At 41.0% G+C, this 23,497-nt stretch overlaps 1 protein-coding gene across 2 annotated transcripts; it reads left to right on the top strand.

The window, feature by feature from the left end:
* The first annotated feature begins 12,046 nt into the window (after positions 1-12,046).
* On the top strand, positions 12,047-21,884 carry LOC119368232 (probable tRNA N6-adenosine threonylcarbamoyltransferase). 2 transcript variants are annotated; one of them, XM_037633553.1, is made up of 4 exons: positions 12,047-12,704; positions 19,428-19,583; positions 19,708-20,110; positions 20,591-21,884. In XM_037633553.1, the coding sequence occupies exons 1-3, from the start codon at positions 12,117-12,119 to the stop codon at positions 20,107-20,109; spliced, it is 1,146 nt and encodes a 381-aa protein (XP_037489450.1). In that variant the 5' UTR covers positions 12,047-12,116; the 3' UTR covers position 20,110; positions 20,591-21,884. The 2 variants fall into 2 exon arrangements, with proteins under 2 accessions (XP_037489450.1, XP_037489446.1); XM_037633549.1 differs by having other exon boundaries at positions 12,048-12,704; positions 20,641-21,884.
* The last annotated feature ends 1,613 nt before the right edge of the window (positions 21,885-23,497 follow it).

The following is a 23,497-nucleotide window of genomic DNA, read 5'->3' on the forward strand; positions in this document are numbered from 1 at the left end:
AAAAGATGGCATGACAAAAGGATACAAAAGCGTGAGTTTAATGTAGGTGATTATGTATTGCTATACAACTCTCGTTTAAGATTTTTTGCAGGAAAACTTCTCTCTAAATGGGAAGGCCCCTATGTTATCGAGGAGGTCTATCGTTCCGGTGCAATAAAAATCAACAACTTCGAAGGCACAAATCCGAAGGTGGTAAACGGTCAAAGAATCAAACATTATATCTCAGGTAATCCCATAAATGTTGAAACCAATATTATTGAAACCGTAACCCCGGAGGAATACATAAGGGACACTTTCCAGAATGTTTCAGACTCCAAAAGGGAATAAGTATGTGGTATGGTAAGTAAACCGACTCCAAAACAATGTCTAAGGCAATATTTCTCCGTTTTGAAATATTTAGAAAAATAGAAAAATAAGTAGCAGTCCGGGAAGGACACGAGGGCCCCACGAGGGTGGTGGGTGCGCCCTACCCCTCTGGGCGCGCCCCCTACCTCGTGAGCACCTCGTGTGCCTTCCGGACTTTTTTTCTTGTACGATACGTATTTTGGTTGGTAAAAATTCATTATATATTCTCCCGAAGGCTTTGACTCCCCTATCACGCAAATCTCCTCTGTTCTTGTTTCGAGCTGTTTTCTATCAGGGTTTTCAAGGCCAGGCATCATGTCGTCCCCCTCCTCCAACAATGGTGACAACGATGCTTGGCTAATGAGGATAGATCTGAAGGGGGAAGAACCCACGAAGGTCAACAAGGATGAAAGGATCAAGAAGGCCACGGAGGATCAAGCTCCGGCAGTAAAAGACATCCTTCAACTTGATCATAACCTTCTTACCCCAACTGAGATCGAAGCTTTCAAGATGATTTAGTTATCTCGTATACAGAATAAGTATCTCACACAAGAAAATATTTTGTTGAAGGAGCATATTGTCGCACTCAAGGGCATTATCCGCAAGCTGGAGGACCTCTTACGCTCGATGTGCGATTATCCATCACCACCACCTTCTTCACCGACCAAAGAGATATAATACATGGGTATGGGCACTCCCCTTGGCAACTGCCAAGCTTGGGGGAGGTGCCCCGATATCGTATCACAATCACATCTCCTATCTTTACCGTTTTTCTTAGTTTGATCCTATTAGTAGTATCTTGATCTAGTAGAATAAAGTTTATGGCATGATCTAGTTTTGAGTTTTGTTTTATGACCTCTCTATGTAATCGAGTCCGTGAGCTATATATAATAAAGATTAGTGTTGAGTTAAGGGCCTGATTATTTTGTCATGATCTTGGGTGAATAAAAGAAAAGAGAAAAAGAATAAAAAGAAACAACAAGTTCATATTGATCTTATTGAGAGTAATGACTTCACATAGAAAGAGTATGATGATTAAAAGTTGTTGGGAGTTGGCAGACATAGCTTTGGTCATTGTTGCAATTAATAGGAAGTAATAAGGAAAGAGAGGCTTCACATATAGATATATTATCATTGACATCTTTTATGATTGGAAGCACTCATTAAAATATGACATGCTAAAGAGTTGATGTTGGACAAGGAAGACAACGTAATGAGTTATGTCTTTCTTACATCTGAGATAAAGTATGTTGTCATGGATCCTCTAACTTGTTGAGCTTGCCTTTCCTCCTCATTCTAGCCAAATTCTCAGCACTAAGTAGAAATACTACTTGTGCTTCCAAATATCCCTAAACCAGTTTTGCCATGAGAGTCCACCATATCTACCTATGGATTGAGTAAGATCCTTCAAGTAAGTTGTCATCGGTTCAAAGCAATAAAAATTGCTCTAAATATGTATGATTGATTGGTGTAGGAGAAATAAACTTTATACGATCTTGTGATGTGGAAGTAATAAAAGCGACGAACTGCATAATAAAGGTTCACATCACAAGGGGCAATAAAAAGTGACGTTCTTTTGCATTGAGATTTTATATATCCAACCATAAAAGCGCATGGCAACCTCTGCTTCCCTCTGCGAAGGGCCTATCCTTTATTATTATCTTCTACCTTATGCAAGAGTCACGGTGATCTTCACCTTTCCTTTTTCATTTTATCCTTTGGCAAGCTCAGCATGTTGGAAAGAACATGATATATATATATATATATCTAATTGGATGTAGGGGAGCATGAACCATTATTGTTGACATTACCCTTGAGGTAAAAGGTTGTGGGGCAAAACTATAAGCCCCTATATTTCTCTGTGTCCGATTAAAACTCTGTAACCACAAGTATCGCGTGAGTGTTAGCAATTATGGAGGACTAAATGATAGTTGAGTATGTGGACTTGCTTTTTAGCTCTGACATAGACTCTTTCTGATGTTATGATAAATTGCAGTTGCTTCAGTGACTGAGATTATAGTTTGTTGGAACCCAATAAGTTTTATGATTTATACTTTTGCATTGTGAATAGATCATCGCTTGAACATAAGTAATCATATGAAAAAACCTATATATGTTGCTGTTATAAGAATAATCATGATGCATGCATGTCCGTATTTTATTTTTATCGACGCCTCTACCTCTAAACATGAGGACATATTTATTGTTATTGGCTTTTCGCTTGAGGACAAGCGAGGTCTAAGCTTGGGGGAGTTGATACGTCCATTTTGCATCATGCTTTTATATCGATATTTATCGCATTATGGACTGTTATTTCACTTTATATCACAATACTTATGGCTATTCTCTCTTATTTTACAAGGTTTACATAAGGAGGGAGAATGCCGGCAGCTGGAATTCTGGGCTGGAAAGGGACCAAATATTAGAGACCTATTCTGCGCAACTCCAAAAGTCCTGAAACTCCACGGAACGTCTTAAAAGAAATAAAGAAAAATCCATGCCAAAGATGAAGGCCAGGGGGCCCACACCCTTCTCACGAGGGTGGGGGGCGCGCCCCCCTACCTCGTGGGCCCCCTGGTGGGTCTCCGACATCTATCTTCTCCTATATGAAGTCTTTCGATGAGAAAAAATAAGAAGAAACCTTTCAGGACGAGACTCCGCCGCCATGAGGCGGAACCAATCTAGAGCTCCGGCAAAGCTGTTCTGTCGGGGAAACTTCCCTCCGGGAGGGGGAAATCATCACCATCATCATCACCAACGCTCCTCTCATCGGGAGAGGGCAATCTCCATCAACATCTTCACCAGCACCATCTCATCTCCAAACCCTAGTTCATCTCTTGTATCCAATTCTTGTCTCAAAGTCCGGGATTGGTGCTAGTAGGTTGCTAGTAGTGTTGATTACTCCTTGTAGTTGATGCTAGTTGGTTTATTTGGTGGAAGATCATATGTTCAGATCCTGTATGTATATTATTACCCCTCTGATTATGAACATGAATATGCTTTGTGAGTAATTACGTTTGTTCCTAAGGACAAGGGAGAAGTCTTTCTATTAGTAGTCATGTGAATTTGGTATTCGTTTGATATTTTGATAAGATGTATGTTGTCTAGCCTCTAGTGGTGTTATGTGAAAGTCGACTACATAACACTTCACCATTATTTGGCCTAGAGGAAGGCATTGGGAAGTAATAAGTAGATGATGGGTTGCTAGAGTGACAGAAGCTTAAACCCTAGTTTATGTGTTGCTTCGTAAGGGGCTGATTTGGATCCATATGTTTCATGCTATGGTTAGGTTTACCTTAATACTTTTGTTGTAGTTGCGGATGCTTGCAATAGAGGTTAATCATAAGTGGGATGCTTGTTCAAGTAAGAACAACACCCAAGCACCGGTCCACCCACATATCAAATTATCAAAGTATCGAACGCGAATCATATGAACGTGATGAAAACTAGCTTGACGATATTCCCATGTGTCCTCGGGAGCGCTTTTCCTATTATAAGAGTTTGTTCCGGCTTGTCCTTTGCTACAAAAAGGATTGGGCCACCTTGCTGCACCTTATTTACTTTTGTTACTTGTTGCTCGTTACAATTTACCTTATTACAAAACTATCCGTTACCACTTATTTCAGTACTTGCAGAGAATACCTTGCTGAAAACCGCTTATCATTTCCTTCTGCTCCTCGTTGGGTTCGACACTCTTACTTATCAAAAGGACTATGATAGATCCCCTATACTTGTGGGTCGTCAACCCCCAAGTGGCTGCATTGAGATTGATTATGTGAGTACAAATATCATGCTTATTACTTGTTTGTTCATGCTTTATTTACTTGTTGGTTATGCTTGGTTGTGATTTTGATATGCTTCCAATGATGATATGTTTTAGGAGAAATATGCCGACTTGAGGTACAAGGACATGGCCGGTTCCAAGGGCAAATCCTTCCCATTCAAGCATTGTTGGGCATTGCTCCAACATCTTGCCAAATGGAAATTGAGGGATCAAGAGAGTGCACCGAAGAAATCGGATATGCTCAAAATGGATGATAGTGATGAAGAAGGAAGAAACCATGACAAGCCCGACAGAACCAAGAAGGGAAAAGAAAGGATGAAGATGGAAGCGGAGGCATCAAACTTGAGGGAAAAGATTGATCAAATGATTAAGTCAAAGGAGACATTGACAATGAAGGCATTGGAGACAAAGCTTATTATCACCGAGAGAAAGAAAGAGGTGAAATTTGCACAATTGGAAGCAAGGCGAGAAGATGCCAAGCGCAAGGCCGACATGGAGGAGAGGATGATCAAGCTCAAGGAAGCAAAAGCATGGAAGGAGCTCATGGCCGAGGAGAAGGAGCACATGATGATGTCCAGAAAGGACATGGATGAAGAGCAATTGGCATGGTGGAAGGAGTACAAGGAGAACATCGCGGACAGGAAGAGGCTACTGCGTGGTGCTGGTGGTGGTGCGTCGTCTACTCTCCGAGGTGAGTCTCCGATGAGTGGTGGAGGCGATGGAGGTGTGGACAACTTCACCGGTGCTTGAGTTGTTTGTACGTTTTATGTTTTGCAAATGATGTCTCCGATGACTATGTGATGATGAACATTTGCACATTGTATGTTTTTCTACGATATCCATGGGATTTACTATGTGATGATGATGATTTGCACGTTTGTTTCATGTATGTGATCATGATTATTTGCAAATTTGAGAGTGATTTATGTTGCTGTCCTGTTTTGAAGGTTTGAAGGCCGGGGCACAGATCAGTGCTCTCAAACCAACCCTTAAAACAGAATGCGCCAGGGATTTTCGGCCTTTAAATCGACATTTTTTTAGCCCTCAAACTGGTTTTGAAGGTTGAGTTTTTGAGGGCTCTGTTAGACCCTATCTATACCTATACTAATTACGGACTCCCCAGAAATTCCCATGTTAATCAGTAATTAGGAGCCGTTAATTAGGTGGGGCCGAATTTTTACGGTGTAGATGTTCCAAATATCCACGTTATTTACCACCTAGAAAATCCCACGTTCATAAAAAAATAGGAGCCATACAACTCATGGAATCAAGTTATACGTGTAGATGTCCCACAAAAATCCATGTTAGTTATTAGTAGAAAAACAACTAACTACTACTCCGTATTAACCACCAGATTATCATAGGAATCATCGCTGCAAATTAGATGGTCCCAAGAGAGAACGCCCCTTCTCCGCCTCTCACGCATGCGTCCTCTCCACCTCTCGCGGAATCTCTCACGTGCAGGGCATCTGTCCGCCATGGACGATCGGTACCGGTCGCCTCCTCCGTCTGCTGCCATTGTCCACCCATCCCCTCCCTCTAATCAATTCTCTTACCGGGGTCAATGATTCTGCAGGTCAGCACGTCCTCCTGCCTTCTTTCTGTAGGGTTTCGTAGTAATTTCAAAAAATTTCCTACGCACACGCAAGATCATGGTGATGCATAGCAACGAGAGGGGGAGAGTGTGATCTACGTACCCTTGTAGATCGACAACGGAAGCGTTAACTTGGTTGATGTAGTCGTACGTCTTCACGGCCCGACCGATCAAGCACCAAAACTACGGCACCTCCGAGTTCTAGCACACGTTCAGCTCGATGACGATCCCCGGACTCCGATCCAGCAAAGTGTCAGGGAAGAGTTCCGTCAGCACGACGGCGTGGTGACGATCTTGATGTACTACTGTCGCAGGGCTTCGCCTAAGCACCGCTACAATATTATCGAGGACTATGGTGGAAGGGGGCACCGCACACGGCTAAGAATATGATCACGTGGATCAACTTGTGTTCATGGGGTGCCCCTTGCCTCAGTATATAAAGGATGGAGGAGGAGGAGGCCGGCCAAGGCAATTGGTGCGGCCAGGATATGGAGTCCTACTAGGACTCCAAGTCCTAGTAGGAGTCCACCAAGAGGGGAGGAAGGGAGAAGGAAGTAGAGGAGAAGGAAAGGTGGCCAGCCCCCTTTTCCCTAGTCCAATTCGGACCAGAGGGGAGGGGGGGGGGCGCAGCAGCCCCTTGGCCCTTTCTTCTCTTCCCACTAAAGCCCATCAAGGCCCATTGCTTCTCCCGTAACTACCCGGTACTCCGAAAAATACCCGAATCACTCGAAACCTTTCCAATGTCCGAATATAGTCGTCCAATATAACGATCTTTACATCTCGACCATTTCGAGACTCCTCATCATGTCCCTGATCTCATCCGGGACTCCGAACTCCTCCGGTACATCAAAACTCATAAACTCATAATATAACTGTCATTGAAACCTTAAGCGTGCGGACCCTACGGGTTCGAGAATAATGTAGACATGACCGAGACACGTCTCCAGTCAATAACCAATAGCGGAACCTGGATGCTCATATTGGCTCCCACATATTCTATGAAGATCTTTATCGGTCAGACCGCATAACAACATACGTTGTTCCCTTTGTATCGGTATGTTACTTGCCCGAGATTCGATCGTCGGTATCTCAATACCTAGTTCAATCTCGTTACCGGCAAGTCTCTTTACTCGTTCCGTAATACATCATCTCACAACTAACTCATTAGTTGCAATGCTTGCAAGGCTTCATGTGATGTGCATTACCGAGAGGGCCCAGAGATACCTCTCCGACAATCGGAGTGACAAATCCTAATCTCGAAATACGCCAACCCAACATGTACCTTTGGAGACACCTGTAGAGCACCTTTATAATCACCCAGTTACGTTGTGACGTTTGGTAGCACACAAAGTGTTCCTCCGGCAAACGGGAGTTGCATAATCTCATAGTCATAGGAACATGTATAAGTCATGAAGAAAGCAATAGCAACATACTAAACGATCGGGTGCTAAGCTAATGAAATGGGTCATGTTAATCAGATCATTCACCTAATGATGTGATCTCGTTAATCAAATAACAACTTTTTGTCCATGGTTAGGAAACATAACCATCTTCGATTAACGAGCTAGTCAAGTAGAGGCATACTAGTGACACTTTGTTTGTCTATGTATTCACACAAGTATTATGTTTCCGGTGAATACAATTCTAGCATGAATAATAAACATTTATCATGATATAAGGAAATAAATAATAACTTTATTATTGCCTCTAGGGCATATTTCCTTCACTTTCTCCATCATCTCTCTCCCCAGCCCGGTTCTAAGCAACGTTTCCTCTTTTTGTGATCAATGCCGGCCTACCGGAACACGACTCTCCTGATCCCCTTGATATCGCCTTCTGTTGCTCCTCAGGTAATCTCATTCATCCCCGGATCAGTCCATGTCCGTTGCCGGAAAGATTTCTTTCAAACAGGTAAACTTTCCAGTCATGATATATCTTCTTTGATGATCTTCCTGCTATGGATGTTTATAGCTCCCTTAAAAAATTTCCAAGATCTTTTGACGTTGCATCTCAATTGTCAATGTTCAAATAGCCTGTAAAATATTCCGTTAAATCTATAGCAGACTCAAGCATGGCGACTCTTTCCATCCAGGAGCTACACACGCCACAGTTCCTTTCTCCCTCCTATATGATTGGACTCCCACGCTGATATACCTCAATCCCCCTCCCATGCGCACGTATTGGCTATGATTAACCCATAGCCTGGACCAATCAACGGCTGCATAGAAATTGAGCAAGCATCCATTGCTAGCCATCGCTTGCATCAGTCCATCCAATAAGGTTTGCAAGGAGAAATACTAATACTGGAGTAAGTTTTCCTTTTTTTTTATGTTGCGCATCCTGCAGCTTTAGACTTGGTCTATGATGATTATGTACAGTCTAGGTTTCTGTTTTGGGGAGATTCTAATGGCAGGAGTTCATTAGTTTCGTACGTTTCTTAGTCCTACGTATGTATTACTGCGATGGGTTTTGTAGCTGATATTTAATCTATTTAGGGGATTCAGTTGACGAAAGATGTACATGTACTTCCGTGCACTGAACTCAAGCATCCCTTCTAAGCTTATTGGATAGGGGATAATTTTTTTGGAGCATTACTTGGTTTGTTAAATCTACTTCTCTGTATTTCTTACAACCAAAACACTATGGTTCTATTAACCTGGATTTGTTCTTTCAATTTTATGGTCACACAATGATCTAAAATACACATGCATATCACAGAATCATAGAATACGCTGTTCGGATGGTATTCATTTTAATAGTGATCTTTGCCTAATGGAGCGTATATGCATTCAGGAGGTCAGGAAGGCTACGTTGCGGCAGTATTTATTCAATTGTCAATGTTCAAATAGCCAGTAAAATATTATATGAAACCTACAGCGGACGCGAGCATGATGACTCTTACCATTATGCTCACCTCCCAAAGACTCTTTCCATCCAGAAATTACACACGTCCCTCTCTCCCTCCTATTTGATGGGACTCCCACGATGATATACCTCAATCTCCTTCCCATGTGCATCGTATGTGCCACGATTTACCCATAGCTTGGACAAATCAACTTCTGCATAGAAATTTAGCACACATCTATTCCATTGCTAGCCATCGCTTGCATCAGTTCATCCAATAAGTTCTGCAACCGCAAGGAGCAATACTGGAGTAGATTTTTCCTTTTTTGTTGATTTTTGTGCTGTGCATCCTGAAGCTTCAGACTTGGTCTCTAATGATCATGTACAGTCTAGGTTTCTGTTCTGGGGAGATTCTAATGGCAGGCGTTCATTATTTTCATACATTTCTTAGTCTTACACATGTATTATCGCCATGAGTTTTGTAGTTAATATTTAATCAAATTAGGGGATTCAATTGACCAAAGAGGTACACGTACATCAGTGCACTGAACTTAAGCATCCCTTCTAAGCTTATTGGATAAGGGATTTTTTTTGGAGCATTACTTGATTCAATTGACCAAAGATGTACACTATGGTTCTATTAACTTGGATCCGTTCTTTCAATTTTATGGTCACACAATGATCTAAAATACATGTGCATATCATAGAAGCACAAAATACGCAGTTTGGATGGTATTCTTTTTAATAGTGCTCTTTGCCTAATGGAGCGTATAAGCATTCACGAGGTCAAGAAGGTGACGTTGCGGCAGTATTTATTCAAAGCAACAAGGGATGTTGAAAAATGATGCTCAAGTTGCCTTTTTAGAAGTTCTTCCTCATACGCTTTTTACTACTTGGTTAATTTAATGTCGTTCCTTTTATAAGTTCATGTACTAAATAATTAAGAACATATGTGAGTCGATTTAAGTACAGTCTATGTATTCTATAGTATGGAGCTGGTACTAGCTGCTATGTAATTAATATCTGATTAGTAACACCAAGAACATGCAAATAAATTTATATGTATTCATTGCTTCCATGTTAACTTTAATAGACAAGGAAAAAAGAACCCGCAATTTTTTTTACTAGCACGCATTGTGCGCAGATAAAGTTTAGTCTCTATTTCTTTCCTTCAGCAGAAAATATGGCCTTGCATGCGTGTATTTCCATTCTCATATAATCGTAAGAATCATTGATGTATATATGATCTAATACCTTATATATAAATGGAAGGTTGGAGGGTATGCCTAAATTAATTCCGACATCATCTTGGATAGCCAATGTCTTTCTTTTACAGAGACAGGATGATTATGTAACTATTCCACGTACTACGTCGGGTGCTACAGTTTTTGTTCGACAGAGAATCCAACAGTTGTGCAAAACTACTGTACAAGATGTGTCGCATGTGTAGCACCAGTCAGATGATTATGAAGAGATCCTTGGTATGTAAACATAGAATGCTCTTGAGTTCCTGTATGCCAGATTTGTCTCAGCTGTTTATATTGCATGACCCAATTAATGAAAATTTAATTTGATCAAATCAAAAAGTACAGTAGGGAAGTCATTTTTTTTATTCCGGTGATATTTTAATTAAAGGCCTACTTGGCTGAATTTTGGGCAACAGTACATTATTCATGGCAGCTCTTATTCTTTTCTATTTTCAGGTGAGAACAATTTATAATGGATGGAAAAATAGCATGTTTGTCTATAACTCTATATAGATTGTTGGACATGAAATTATAATGTCTTCGTATGAAATGATAATCTTTTGATGTACGTGCACATGCTAGATTAAATGAAATTATTTGTTCGTACACAGAAATTGGTTGGAATGACCATATGAGCCTATTTTTTTAGCACAATGTTATGCACTTCCGCTTCTACACTTCTGCAAGAATTCCTTGATAATGTATTGTCCTTTGTTTGCAAACATTGATTGATGCAAATAGATCAATTTGTCCTATCTAAATATGAGATCATTTATCAATATATTTCCAAAATTTCCAAGTTAACCCGAATCTTTTTGCTAATTTTTCTATATATTTTTTCTAGACAAATATTTGCTTATGCGAGTTATTGTGTGCTGAATGGACTAATTGGCATCGACCATTTGTACAGGATTTCTTAATGGCAAATGAAGTATCAACATATTGCGTGAATGTCCTAATGCTTCTACAAAATCTGATCAATATCACATTTGTCATGTTGAACCATTAATTTTCGTGATCTTTGAACTACTTTTCTATATATTTTCTTTTACGCATATGATATATTGAAATGAAGTAATATATTTGTTTACTCTTTCTGACGTTGAGTTAGTATATTTTGGGTGTTTGTACATTTTGTTCCTGTTATTTTGACTTCTAACCATTGTCCATAGAGCTTTGTATTGCAATAGTGTCTTGGGTTGTTTTGTCTATCAAAGTGCTATTTACTATTTTAACTGTGTGGTATTATCATGATGGTGCAAGGAGTAAAATCGTAGTCTGTCCCATATTCATTGCAATTATCCTTTTTAATTATTAGCTATAATGTCAATTGATTTGACATAGATAATGATTTTTAACTTTGTGTGACATGTGCAAATGCATCTTAAGGTATGTGTAACAGTGATCCATCTCTCCATGGAGCGTTAATGTTGACAGAATCAAGGAGAAATTACAAAAGGAAGACTTATGAGCATGCCTATGGTTGCTGCATAATCTTGTTGCATGGTATTCCTTCCGGTTGATTAAGCATTTCCATTCTAGCATTACTATGTGCTTAACTGAGTTCTTAAATAGATTCTTTTTTTTAATTACAAGTGCGTGTTGGCTTTGATTGTTCAAAATTTCCTTCCCATTCAATGTTAAAGTGTGCAAAGTCAGCTGAAAATTATTCAAAATACCAAATACGTGATATTGTCTTGGTTATATATTGTTGATAACAGATAGTGGAATTGTTGTTCGAGCAATAATTTTGATACACGTACTACAATTTCCATCATTAAAAGGATGCTCACAATATAACACTATTTTTTTAAAAAAACTAGCCCGTGCGAAAGCACGGGTTGACGACTAGTTTGGTTCAGTTTTTATCGACGGATTCCGCTGCCGCGCAACAGAATGTAAACCAAAGGGCAAATCCAGCAGAATCCGATTCCAGAAATCCGCTACCAAAATTTGAACCAAAAGCGGAAGCAGCCCAGGACGTGCTTTACAAAATCTGATTCCGCTGCGGGCCAAAATCTGAAAAAGCTGTATCAGCTGGTTTGTCAAATGACCTACATCTTTTTCACATCAGATTTTTCACAGCTTTTTTTTCACAGCTTCTTTTAAAAATTCACAGCCGAACCAAACAGGGCCTTAGACATGCTTTTAGCATTTTACAAGGCCTTATGGGCCTCTATAGGCACGGGCGCGGCGGATACGCCGGGTTGTCTAAGCTGGGCTTATCTGCACTTTGTAACGCACAACTCAGTCCCTTCTCCCCGCCCACTACCTCAAACCCTACCGCCTCGCCGCCGCCGCCATGGCCTCGTCGTCGTCTCCGGCGAGTAGCCACCCGCCTGGCCCGTTTGCTCTAGGGTTGGAGTCCTCGGCGAACAAGATTGGCATCGGCGTCGTCTCCATCTCCGGGCAAATCGTCTCCAACCCGCGCCATACGTACATCACCCCGCCAGGCCACGGTTTCCTGCCCCGGGAGACCGCGCAGCACCACCTCGTCCACCTACTCCCTCTACTCCGCGCAGCACTCGCCGAGGCCGATGCCTCTCCTGCCGACCTCGCCTGCATTTGCTACACCATGGGCCCCGGCATGGGCGGGCCTCTCCAGGTCGCCGCCGCATCGGCCCGGGCTCTGTCGCTCCTATGGGGGAAACCGCTTGTCGCCGTCAATCACTGTGTTGCGCACATTGAAATGGGCCGCGCGGTCACCGGCGCCGTGGACCCTGTTGTGCTCTACGTCTCAGGTGGCAACACGCAGGTCATCGCGTATAGCGAAGGGAGGTACAGGATCTTCGGTGAGACCATTGATATTGCCGTCGGGAACTGCCTCGACCGCTTTGCGCGGATCCTCGAGCTCTCGAATGACCCCAGCCCTGGGTATAACATCGAGCAGGTAACCGGTTCGTCAAATGCTAATTCTCTATATATGGCTTCCAGTTTACCAATGTTACTAGAAGCTAGGTGCGCTTTGCTGCGCAGTTGGTGTTGTTGGGTTTCTTAAAAAAAGTTTCAAAATATAAGGTCTTTTACTTTTCTGAAAAGTCAAACCTGTTAAGTTTGATCAAATTTGTAGAGAAATATATCAAAATTCATAAATCACATCAATATGATTAGATTCACCATGAAATGAATTTCCGTACTCATTTGTTATTATTGTGGATGTCGATATTTTTTGCTCTGAACTTTGTCAAAATTAAAGAAATTTGACTTCCAAAAAATAATACCCCTTATATTGTGGAGCTGATGGAATATTTAGTTTGACAGATGGGAGCGATGATGGAGTGCGTTTTATATTTATTTATAATGCGGTGATTTGATGGGCCTTTCGTGGTGCGGTTCTGTGTTATCCACCAACTAACGTATATTTATGTGGGGAAATTTTCACGTCAGGGGCTGCATGTACTATATTGGTGCCATAGTATCGCATGGTGACGATTCTTTTTTGTAGGTGGTTGGAGAGTGCACGGGATTGATGTGTTCTCATAGGCCGGTTGCTGCTGATTGATTTGAAAAATCGTTGGCCTGGTCAAAATCGTAAACCAAATCCAAAATTGAATACCTCAATTGAATGAAATTGTTTAAAATGGGAACATAGTGAATCATGAATGAGAGAGCCCTTGAGAAATGTTGACCAATTCTAAATTGAAGACCTCAGTTAATCGCGAGGCCTTAAAAATCGGAACCATAGTGTATAGTATAAAAGAATTGAATTAGAGAGCTTTGAGAAATTGTTGACCCGGTCAAAATCAGATGACCCAATCCCAATTGGAGACCTCAATTGAATGTGGGCTCTTTAAAACTAGGGAGCTTAGTGTTATAGAGTATTTGTAGCTGTATATGCACATATATGCTCATTTCTAGTTTCAATTGTGATTCAGGCCTAACTGCATGAGTTGTTTAGTTGCTTCAAGCACTTCGATCTGTATGGGTAATAACATAAATAGATTAATTATGAGATATATGAACTAAACTGAGAATGTGGAAAATTGGGATTTTTATCTGGTTGATCTGCGAATTGATTTTCAATGTGCCGAGCTGGTGATTCTTGCCTGTATGAGATAATATTTGCAAATGAGAGGACCATGTATTATTGCATATGACCAATGTAGCCATGTAGGATGATTGCATAACACAGAATAAACAATTGGATTTGTGATGCCATTTTGATATTCAAGTCCTTTGGACTGCCCTCTAGATTAGCTTATACAATACTCCTTCCGTTCCTTTATATAAGGTGTATTTGTTTTTTCAAAAGTCAAACGGGTGCATGTTTGACCAAGTTTTTAGAAAAATATATCAATACCCACAATACAAAATTTATATCATTTGATTCATCATGAAAAGTAGTTTCATATTTTATCTATTAGGTATTACAGATATTGTCCGCAATCGTGATTATCATGAATGTCATTAGTAAAGGGAGCACAATAATGATTTAATTGGGGGTGTGCACGACGGCCTTACAACGAACGTGGCTGTACACCGACAATATTGACACTTCAATGTTTCCTTAATAGTTTCAGTTGCCTTGAGGGACTGTGATCTAGCCCTATGTTAGGGAGGCATCGTGGGAGGTTTGGCTGGAAGCCCGACTTGAACAACGCTGTACACTCTCCAAACTTCTCTTCCTGAACGTCGGTCCTAGTCGAACGAGGCTCCTCGGACATGGCCCTAGAGCTCCCCGCATGAGGCTTGAACCTCCGTGCACTACACTTGATTCTCTTGAGAGTGACCGAGTTACATGCACATGGGGGCTTTATATAGCCTATGGGTCCTTCACAGATGAACAAGACTACCATTGAGATGGTAGGTGGAGCGGTAGTGGACCTAATCTTTGGTCCATGGGTCCATGGTGTACTAGGAGGGGACGTCCATAGCCTATGGTGGACCAATCCCTCTCATCCCTCCACCATGATGGGATTCTTCACTTAGGCTTCTTTGCCTTAGTTGGCCTCTTTGACTTGGTCTTATCTTTTTTTCTTTCATTTGACTTGTTGATCATGGTTGCTTGCTTGACTTGTATTGGCTTGGCTTCATGTGAATATCAAAAGCTGAAGCATATGTTTATGTGCACCATATAGGGTTTGAATACATGTGAATATCAAAGAAATTACCAAAAAATGCAGTGCTAGATTGTATACATGCATACATTTGTGCAATAATATAATTCCTTGTGCATTTTACAAAATATGTAGAGATATAGACATTAGAGATGCTTACATGGGCCCATAACCCACAGGTCTCGGGATCGAAACCCGACTTTGATACAAACGCCGTCGGACCCTAGGACCAAAATTACACAAATCTAGCTATAGAGAATGATGCATAAAGCTGAGATTCACGCTCGGACAACGACACCAATCTTTGATGGGCCATGAGCTCCTAATAGTCTTGGAGAGCTTGAAACATTCAAGCCACTACCCCACTACTGGATCACCTCGTCCGAGCGGGGTGGTCTCAAACATTCCTTCAATTGATCTAACTGAGCCGAAGCATCAATACATACCCAGCCACAACCAGTAAAATGGACACATGGTTGGAGTAGCGTGATATAGCTCCTAAGCTCTCAGTACATGAATTGCTTCACCCTGTATTCGATCATCCGCTAGCACATGCATAACATAGATTCCAAGACCCTACACAGAACGTGCACTTTATATCAATACTTGCATCATGCACGCCGTGTGTGTGAAAACAAGTAACACAACTCTACCCTTGAAAGCATATATATAACAAAGTCTCATAAGAGAGCAAAGATAGCAGGTATATTAAAAGCAGAGGTTGCATGACCCAACAGTACATCAAGCATCAGCGGAAACGAAATATGTCCGAGTATAAAACATGTTTAATGAAAGCCTAAGAGGGATGAACAAAATACAGTGACCCTTCCAAAGGCATAGATTGTTGTCTGGACCTCCAAACTACACGCCGACATTGAGATCCACGTAGTAACCACCATCGGGGTTGTAAGCCTACTCTGCAACAAGTTATTAATGAACAACAAGGGTGAGTACAATTGTACTCGGCAAGACTTACATCAGAACTAGCTACATCTATGTTAACCTCCACAGTAATGCACCACCTTGAACCCTCCCACGACCTATGTTGCAGGGATACGGCTGGGAGGTGCTGTATCAGTGCAAAAAACGTGGCCAGAACGGGGATACACATGGATACGCAGGGGATACACGTATCCCTAAGTATCCCCTTTTTCTGAATTAAAATAAAAGGAGCAAAATGCAAAACGGCTGGGATACGATGGGGATACCACATGGATACGTATAGGGCTGTTACGACTTGAACCAGAGCCCATCAGGAGGCCGATTGTGGGCTGCCTCATATGCAATTTTGATCGCTAAAACAAACCCTCACGCACGACACTTGAAAAATGCAGCAACTTCTTCACTGCTGATTTTATCATCCTCAAAAGATCAGGTTACTTCATTAACCTCAATTTTATCATTCTCAAAATATTTTCTATTAGTGCTGATTTTTTATGCATTTGTACAGATACTCGCCGTATCCCCGTAAGTCTATTTTCAGAAAATCCCATTTTCCCGTATCGCCGTACCCGTATCCCCATATCTGTATCCCCGTACCATGTAACATAGCCCATGACTCGCCTGCAAGGAAGCAATCCATGGCTTTCGCACTTATCTTGGCAATTTAAGGTAACCATTAAAGTTGTCTATGATCAAGCAACAATCTCCAAGTTGTCCATAACGGCATAACCACAGACATGACTATACAAATAGATTTAACCTTGCAGGGGTGTACCAATTTACCCACACACGTGTCAATCGGCTCTTAGCATCACATCACACCCGCCCATTGGGGTGCTGACAGAGGGTCATGGACCACAACACTTCCCCTATGCTGCATTTAGTCCAGCTAGTCACCCATCTGAGTTTTACCTGAATCGCGAGTCCGGCCAAATCTTTGATACAACATCAACTGTTGTATGGAGGACCCAAGCCTATCTCCCACAATATAGTTTTATCCACTTGGCAAGCCGTGCTACAATCCTACCATGTTGCCAATTATCTTTCTATGCATATACCAAATGGAAACCCTGAATTATGTGACTCTTGGAGTGGTCTGAGGTAAGGTACTACCGCACTAGGCCAAGGGGTGACCCATATAATCCCGTGTGGTTAGCACGCTCAGTCTCGGATCAAGAAAATGAGAGGTCAGGTCCTAATAGTGGCGTAAGTGAGACAACCCACCATGTTCTCCAACATGGCCACTCACCTTTGCCTTTAGTCATATTAACATAATTATCCCCAGAAGCAGACCACAATCCACTTATCATGTGTATGTACCAAACGTGGTTCATCTCCCAGATGGATCAAGACTCACAACCCTAAGCATAGCTAAGCACGACAAGAGTGTAGGGCCGACATGATGATAACACCAGCAATGATGCTTACATGCTTCACAAATAGAATCTTGTCTCTAGAAACCCTATCGCTTGTTCAATGAATACTAAGCTGATCTTTATCTCTAATTTTATCTCTATTCCTAATTGATAATGCCTAATTCTATGTTTATGCACATGCAATGTTAATTAGTTGGGCAAGATTAGAGATGCTCCATAATGATAAGATATTAATTGAGGACCAAGTAAACCATCTTTATATAAAATAAAGGGGAGCATGTATCTATTGCCAATCAAGCCGTGGTAAAGTGTTTATCAATCTAATCTCTTTCTTTGTCATCCTCCCAAATCTATGGTATATTCAATATTCTCCAATCCTCTATACCCTGCCAATTTGACCATCCTTATCCGACTATCCCTTAATGATTGAGCTATTTTCTACTCCCTCCGTCCCAAAATAAGTGTCGCTGATTTATTACAAGAGACAGTATTATTTACCTTGCATGGACGTGATGCCTGTTAGGTGAGATACACTTCATTGTGTAAAGAATAGATTAGGTATGGACTTGACTTAATGTATAGGTTCTCGTACTTATTTTTATTTTTTTTGTAATACTCTGGCCTACCCCAACTTGTTTGGGGTTGAAAGACTTTGTTGTTGTTGCTGTTGCAAAACCTGGGGTAGATCAGACTTCATAAAAGAGATCGGTGTTGATAAATTTGACGGAACTTTGAAGTTGTTGCTATATTGTTCTTTGTCAATTCTCTTCTTGCTTCTGTTGAAATTCAGAAGTATCACGTTACTTAGTCAGGTAATTTTGATTCAGTAGTAGCCATGACCTACAATATCATATTTCAACCATACAGTTCATATGGTATTTGATATATGGGCTTGTTTATTTGTGCCGTCAAAAATATATTTGCCTTTTACCAAGATTCCTTGCACATCAGTAGACCACAGGACCGAGTTTTCTTAAATTGTTAAATGTGCTCAAATCATAAACATTGTCCAATTTTCATTGTTTTGCAGTGTTAAGGATCTTGACTAATATCCTGCAATTTTTTTTGAAAATCCAGCCATGGGCTCAAAGTAGAAAATCTTGATCAAGTTAAGTTATGTATGATATGCAGAAATATTTAAGTGATGTTGGGTTTGAACTGTGGAAGCCTATTTCTTTTATTAACACTTGGGGCCTCTTTCATTCACGGGATTTCCAAAACGCATGAACAGGAAAAACACAGGAATGGAGTGGTATGCCATCTTCAATCCTACAGGATTAGTATGGGCGTTTGATTGTGCGCAGGAAAAAAGTAGGATTCTTCACTTGAGGTTGGAGTGGATGGAAATTTTCCTACGAAAACTTAGTGCAAATAATTCCTAAGGAAAATTTTCTGATTGTAATCCTACAAATGAAACAACCCACATAGGGAAAAATCCTAAGGATTTGAATCCTCCAAAATTCTCTAGTAAGTAATCATTTGAATCAAAGAGGCTGTATTGAGCAAATGAAAAAGAAAGGTGTTTTGGCTCCTAGGTGCATATGCACCCATTGTCTAAATAACACACTTTGAAAAGTTGAAAAATTCGGAACAAAAATCCCGCGGGTGTATCCGGACATTCTATGTGCATGCACAAAGTTTCGGTGAAAAACGACGTTTTTTGTGGCTTGTGTAAAAAAGATAAAGAAATGCAAAATGAATAGTTGTAATGAAGCATCAGAAATTGTCTTTTTTACACAAGCCACAAAAAACCTTGTTTTTCACCGAAAACTTTGTGCACACACATAGAATGTCCGGATATACACGCGGGATTTTTGTTCGGAATTTTTCAACTTTTCAAAATGTGTATTTAGACAATGGGTGCATATGCACCTAGGAGCCATTGCCAATTTCCGTGAAATGCAGGAGTAAATTAATGTTTGAAATAGAGTCAACGAATGAAGCAGATTCATTAACAACTCAATGTACAGATAAAAAATGAAAACGAACATACAACGTAAATGCTTTCTGCAACGGATGTGAGAAAAGAATGTTAAAACACTAAAAGCAGTTGTGCAATGCAAGTGTGATATTGGTGTGTACTTTCCATCTCATGTTGGCCTGTCCCTTCCATCCTTTCTTTTTGAAATAAAAGGTTATTCCCATTCCTGCGACAGATGTATGGTTGTGTCATGTAGTCTTCATCTTTCCCAGTGGCATGTTTATTCAGTCTACTCTACATGTCTTCCTCTCTTCCAGCTTGCAAAGAAGGGAGAGAAGTTCATCGACCTCCCTTATGTTGTAAAGGGTATGGATGTGTCATTTAGTGGCATATTGAGCTTCATCGAAGCTGCAGCGATTGAAAAGCTTGAAAATAACGAGTGCACACCAGCAGACCTGTGCTACTCATTGCAGGTATGATTTATTATTGAACTCCTTTAGTTTATCCTTGTACAAGTATTTAGGTAATGATTAAGCTTACTTTGATTGAAGATAAGTTGTATATGTTCTAATTAAGGCAGTTGGTGGCCATATCCAGGAAACTCTCTTTGCTATGCTTGTTGAAATCACTGAACGTGCCATGGCACATTGTGATTCGAAGGATGTTCTTATTGTTGGTGGTGTTGGATGCAATGAACGTTTGCAAGAGATGATGAGGATTATGTGCTCAGAGAGAGGGGGTAGGCTGTTTGCAACTGATGATCGATATTGTATAGACAATGGTGCGATGATTGCATACACTGGTTTACTGGCATATGCACATGGTGTGACCACACCCCTGGAGGACTCGACATTTACTCAAAGGTTCCGAACTGATGAAGTTCATGCAATTTGGAGGGAGAAGGAGGTTCCAGTATTAAATAACACAGATTCTGATGCAGCGGCTGAAGTATCCATAGATGGAACCTCTGGGCCGACTCCAATTGCTGTAGATTCCTGAGGTACAATTGATCTTTCCAATTTTATGCTACTGCTGATTGCTTTCTTGCGACAGTTAATGTAATTTAGACACGGTTAGCTGTTTGAACAGTCCTGTAACTTTTGGACCAACTACATGACATTACCATGTTCATTTTATATACATTTCCCTTGCATTGATTTCTAGTTGACTGATTCAGCGATAATTCAATTCCTGTAAAGTCGTAACTTTTATGTGTGCAATGAATTGTTATCCCTTTTTTTTGCTTTGTGCTGGTAATCTAACTGTATTACATATTTCCTGTTAACATTTAAGGACTTGGGAATATTGGTAGACACAAATCTGCAATGCATGCTTTGCACAGCAATGCTATTGTGCTGCTTTGGTTCCTATTTTATACTTTCCTTGGAGCAAAAACTGTTAGGTTATAATTTGAACTTGTGACATTCTTAATCTTTGATCCATCTAACGCATTTGGTGTATTGTTTGCTTTTGAATGAAGGTACTGTCATAATCCTGACCAAATGATTGCCATTCTCCATTCTGTCACAGGTGCTGGTGCCTTTTGTTGATTATTTCGGAAAGATTATGTTGCTGCAGATATGAGGCTTTGCTTGATGATTTGTAGAAAGCCTTGAAGGCTAATGGCAGAGTGCCTCGTACATTTTGTTCGTCATGACTGACTGGAATATCTCACCAGTTGCAAGTGATCTGCAAAAAGACATTGCTAACTCCTCTCCCTGTTCCAAATTATTTGAAGGTCTAGGTTTGTCCCAAGTTAAAACCTTGTTAAGCTTGACCAAGTCTATAGAAAAATGAACCAACATCTACAACACAAATTAGCTTCATTAGATTCATCATAAAATATATTTTCATACTATACATATTTGATGTTGTAGATATTAGTAATTTTTTCTATGAACTTTATCAAACTTGTAAGAGTTTGACTTAGGCAAAGCTAGAACTTTTGAGTAATTTGGGACAGATGGAGTATCTCGTAATATGGATCTGTTGATTGACGCTACCCTTCCGCTCCTATGTGTGTGATACTAGTATTTGATGAAAAAGTTAACTTAAAAGTTGAGAAAGTATGTTGGTAGCACTATTCCCATTTTGAAAGCTGTACCTTGCCCTGCTATGTGTGTGACACTAGTCTTTGATGTAGAAGTAAACTTAAAATTGAAAAATCATGTTGGTAGCACTGTTCCCATTTTGAAAATTGCAGTTTTGTTTTACCGATTGTTTACAAGGAGCAGCAGTATTATTCCTTCAAACGATGTTCGGAGCCTCCTGGGGCATCCGCGCCCTTGTGGGCTGTCTGATTCACGTGTGCCTCGCACTGGTTCTTGGCGCCTTGAGGATGCCCCAGAAGGTAACGGCTGCCTTGAGGATGTTTGCCTATGGCATGACCGTAGATTTGTGGGATGAGTACCTATGGATGTCTAAACCACATGTCTTGAAGCATGGCCAGGTTTGCTACTGAAGTGGTCAAGGCTTTTTGTAGCGGAGTACTTGAAAGAACCAACTGCATGGCACTGTTGGAACTTGGAAGCAAGAGGGTGGAGAGATATGCTCAGATCCCTAGATCGCGTACAATAGAAATGGAAGGATTGCTCGTATACTCTACAAGGGAAATATTAGTACCATTGCAAGACGTCCACCGTCATTCTTAAAGTAATTGCATCACAAGACCTTTGGATTTGATGCTCGTTCTTTGAGATGTCTGAGTCTCACAATGACATTGACGTGTTGTAAAAGCCTAGGGTTTTCTTAAAATTATAATTCTTTTTGCGTCATTAGTACTGCATTGGCAGCATGTTGTCTTCGTATCGGTTTGTTCGGGTGTTTCATTAAACCTGTAGCCCTATTTTAGTTCACCGTTTCTTTGGAAACACGCTAGCCACTTCCCTCTTTTCTCTAAGCCTAAAGCCCACCTAAACCTCCTCAAAAAACTAGCCCAAAAGCCCCCCAAACCCCATCTTATTTAAGAAGCCAATCTCCTTTCTAATTGAGCCAACCCCAAATTTGGAGAGACATCCCCCCCTCCCTAAATTTCAGTGCCAGCCATCACCTGGTCCGACCCCTCCAAATCTGGCGTCGCCACCCACAGGCAGCTAGCCCCAGTGCCAGATTTGAGTCGTCCGTGGCCAGATCGGATTACTCGCATGCCAGCCAGCACCCCCTACGTGGTCGCGGCCCGCCAGAAATAATAGTTCACACCTAACGTCTGTTGGTACAGTCGGGGTCTTATGTTCTCACTATCTTTCAAAATTTCCAAGTCTCCAATATGGATGACTTAACTCCTCCAGTGGTGTCTTCTCGACTTCTAGTCTTTCTAGGTGGTGAGGGTCAAATCACATACTAATCCTATTCACACAAGCATTTCATTCACACAACACACATCACCATCCAATGTAGGGCATCATTCTATGATCTCATTGGACTAATCATGAAGTGTTTGCTTCAGATAAACATAGTACTGCTGGTCAAATCTAAGCTTCACTCCTGCTTTAGCTGAGCTAATCATAGATCATCGAGTTGTCGCCTCCTCATTCTGCTTCCTCCTTGGTGCCACTCTTGCACTCTCTTGTCCAATTTCCTCCTTGAGTGTTTCCAGTTCCTCCTCTACTTCCACGAGGTACTTCTGGGTACTCTGCAGTCTGAAGCTAAATCTTTCTCCAAACTTCTTAGTTGCTTTCAATGCCTTGCTTCATGTTGAATCCAGGAATGACATAAGAGGCACTGAGTTCGTGAACATGTAGAGTCTAAACTACTTGTGGCCATCATCTCTGTTTTTCCTCAGATGCAGTTAACTCTACCAATACTCCTAGACTTCATTCATGATTGGAAATCCTTTATGCACAACTCCTTTGAGTCCCATGCTTAACTTGAATCCTTTAGTGCCCTTGAGAGCTTAGTCTTAAACTCCAATGTCATGGCGACCAATGATCCCTTCTGACCGATTCTATAAGATTGGTCATCCACGTTTGGAAGGGAGAGGATTGGAAAGGCCAAGAGGTAAGAAGTATGAGATCAAGGCATAATAAGTACAAGGAGGTGTCAAAATAGATTTTCATCCTATGAGTTTTCCTAGTCCATTTCCTAGGGTCATGACGTGTAGACAACATGTGCTCTGGTACCATATGTAACGACTCGGTCCCGGATAGGGGCCTGAATCTCCGTACTTGCCATTCTAATCCCTCAATTCATTGCTATAACACACAGTACACAATGAAATAACAAGAAATATCACATGCCACAGTATTACATCACATATGCAGTCTTTAATACATCACATACCTGCTTAGCTCATGGCTAGCTTATAATATCATGCAACGGAAATGCAATAATATTTTGTGGCATCCTTCTACTCACAAGCAGTAGTTGAGCACAACATCGTAAACCTACT

Source organism: Triticum dicoccoides, chromosome 1A (genome assembly GCF_002162155.2).
Source record: "Triticum dicoccoides isolate Atlit2015 ecotype Zavitan chromosome 1A, WEW_v2.0, whole genome shotgun sequence".
Lineage (NCBI taxonomy): Eukaryota > Viridiplantae > Streptophyta > Magnoliopsida > Poales > Poaceae > Triticum > Triticum dicoccoides.

What these genes read in the sequence shown, in the direction of transcription:
- LOC119368232 (XM_037633553.1), top strand. Translation starts at nt 12,117, where the DNA reads ATGGCCTCGTCGTCGTCTCCGGCGAGTAGCCACCCGCCTGGCCCGTTT. An exon ending in CTGGGTATAACATCGAGCAG is followed by an intron (nt 12,705 to 19,427) that starts GTAACCGGTTCG and finishes CCTCTCTTCCAG; the next exon opens with CTTGCAAAGAAGGGAGAGAA. An exon ending in ACCTGTGCTACTCATTGCAG is followed by an intron (nt 19,584 to 19,707) that starts GTATGATTTATT and finishes GGCCATATCCAG; the next exon opens with GAAACTCTCTTTGCTATGCT.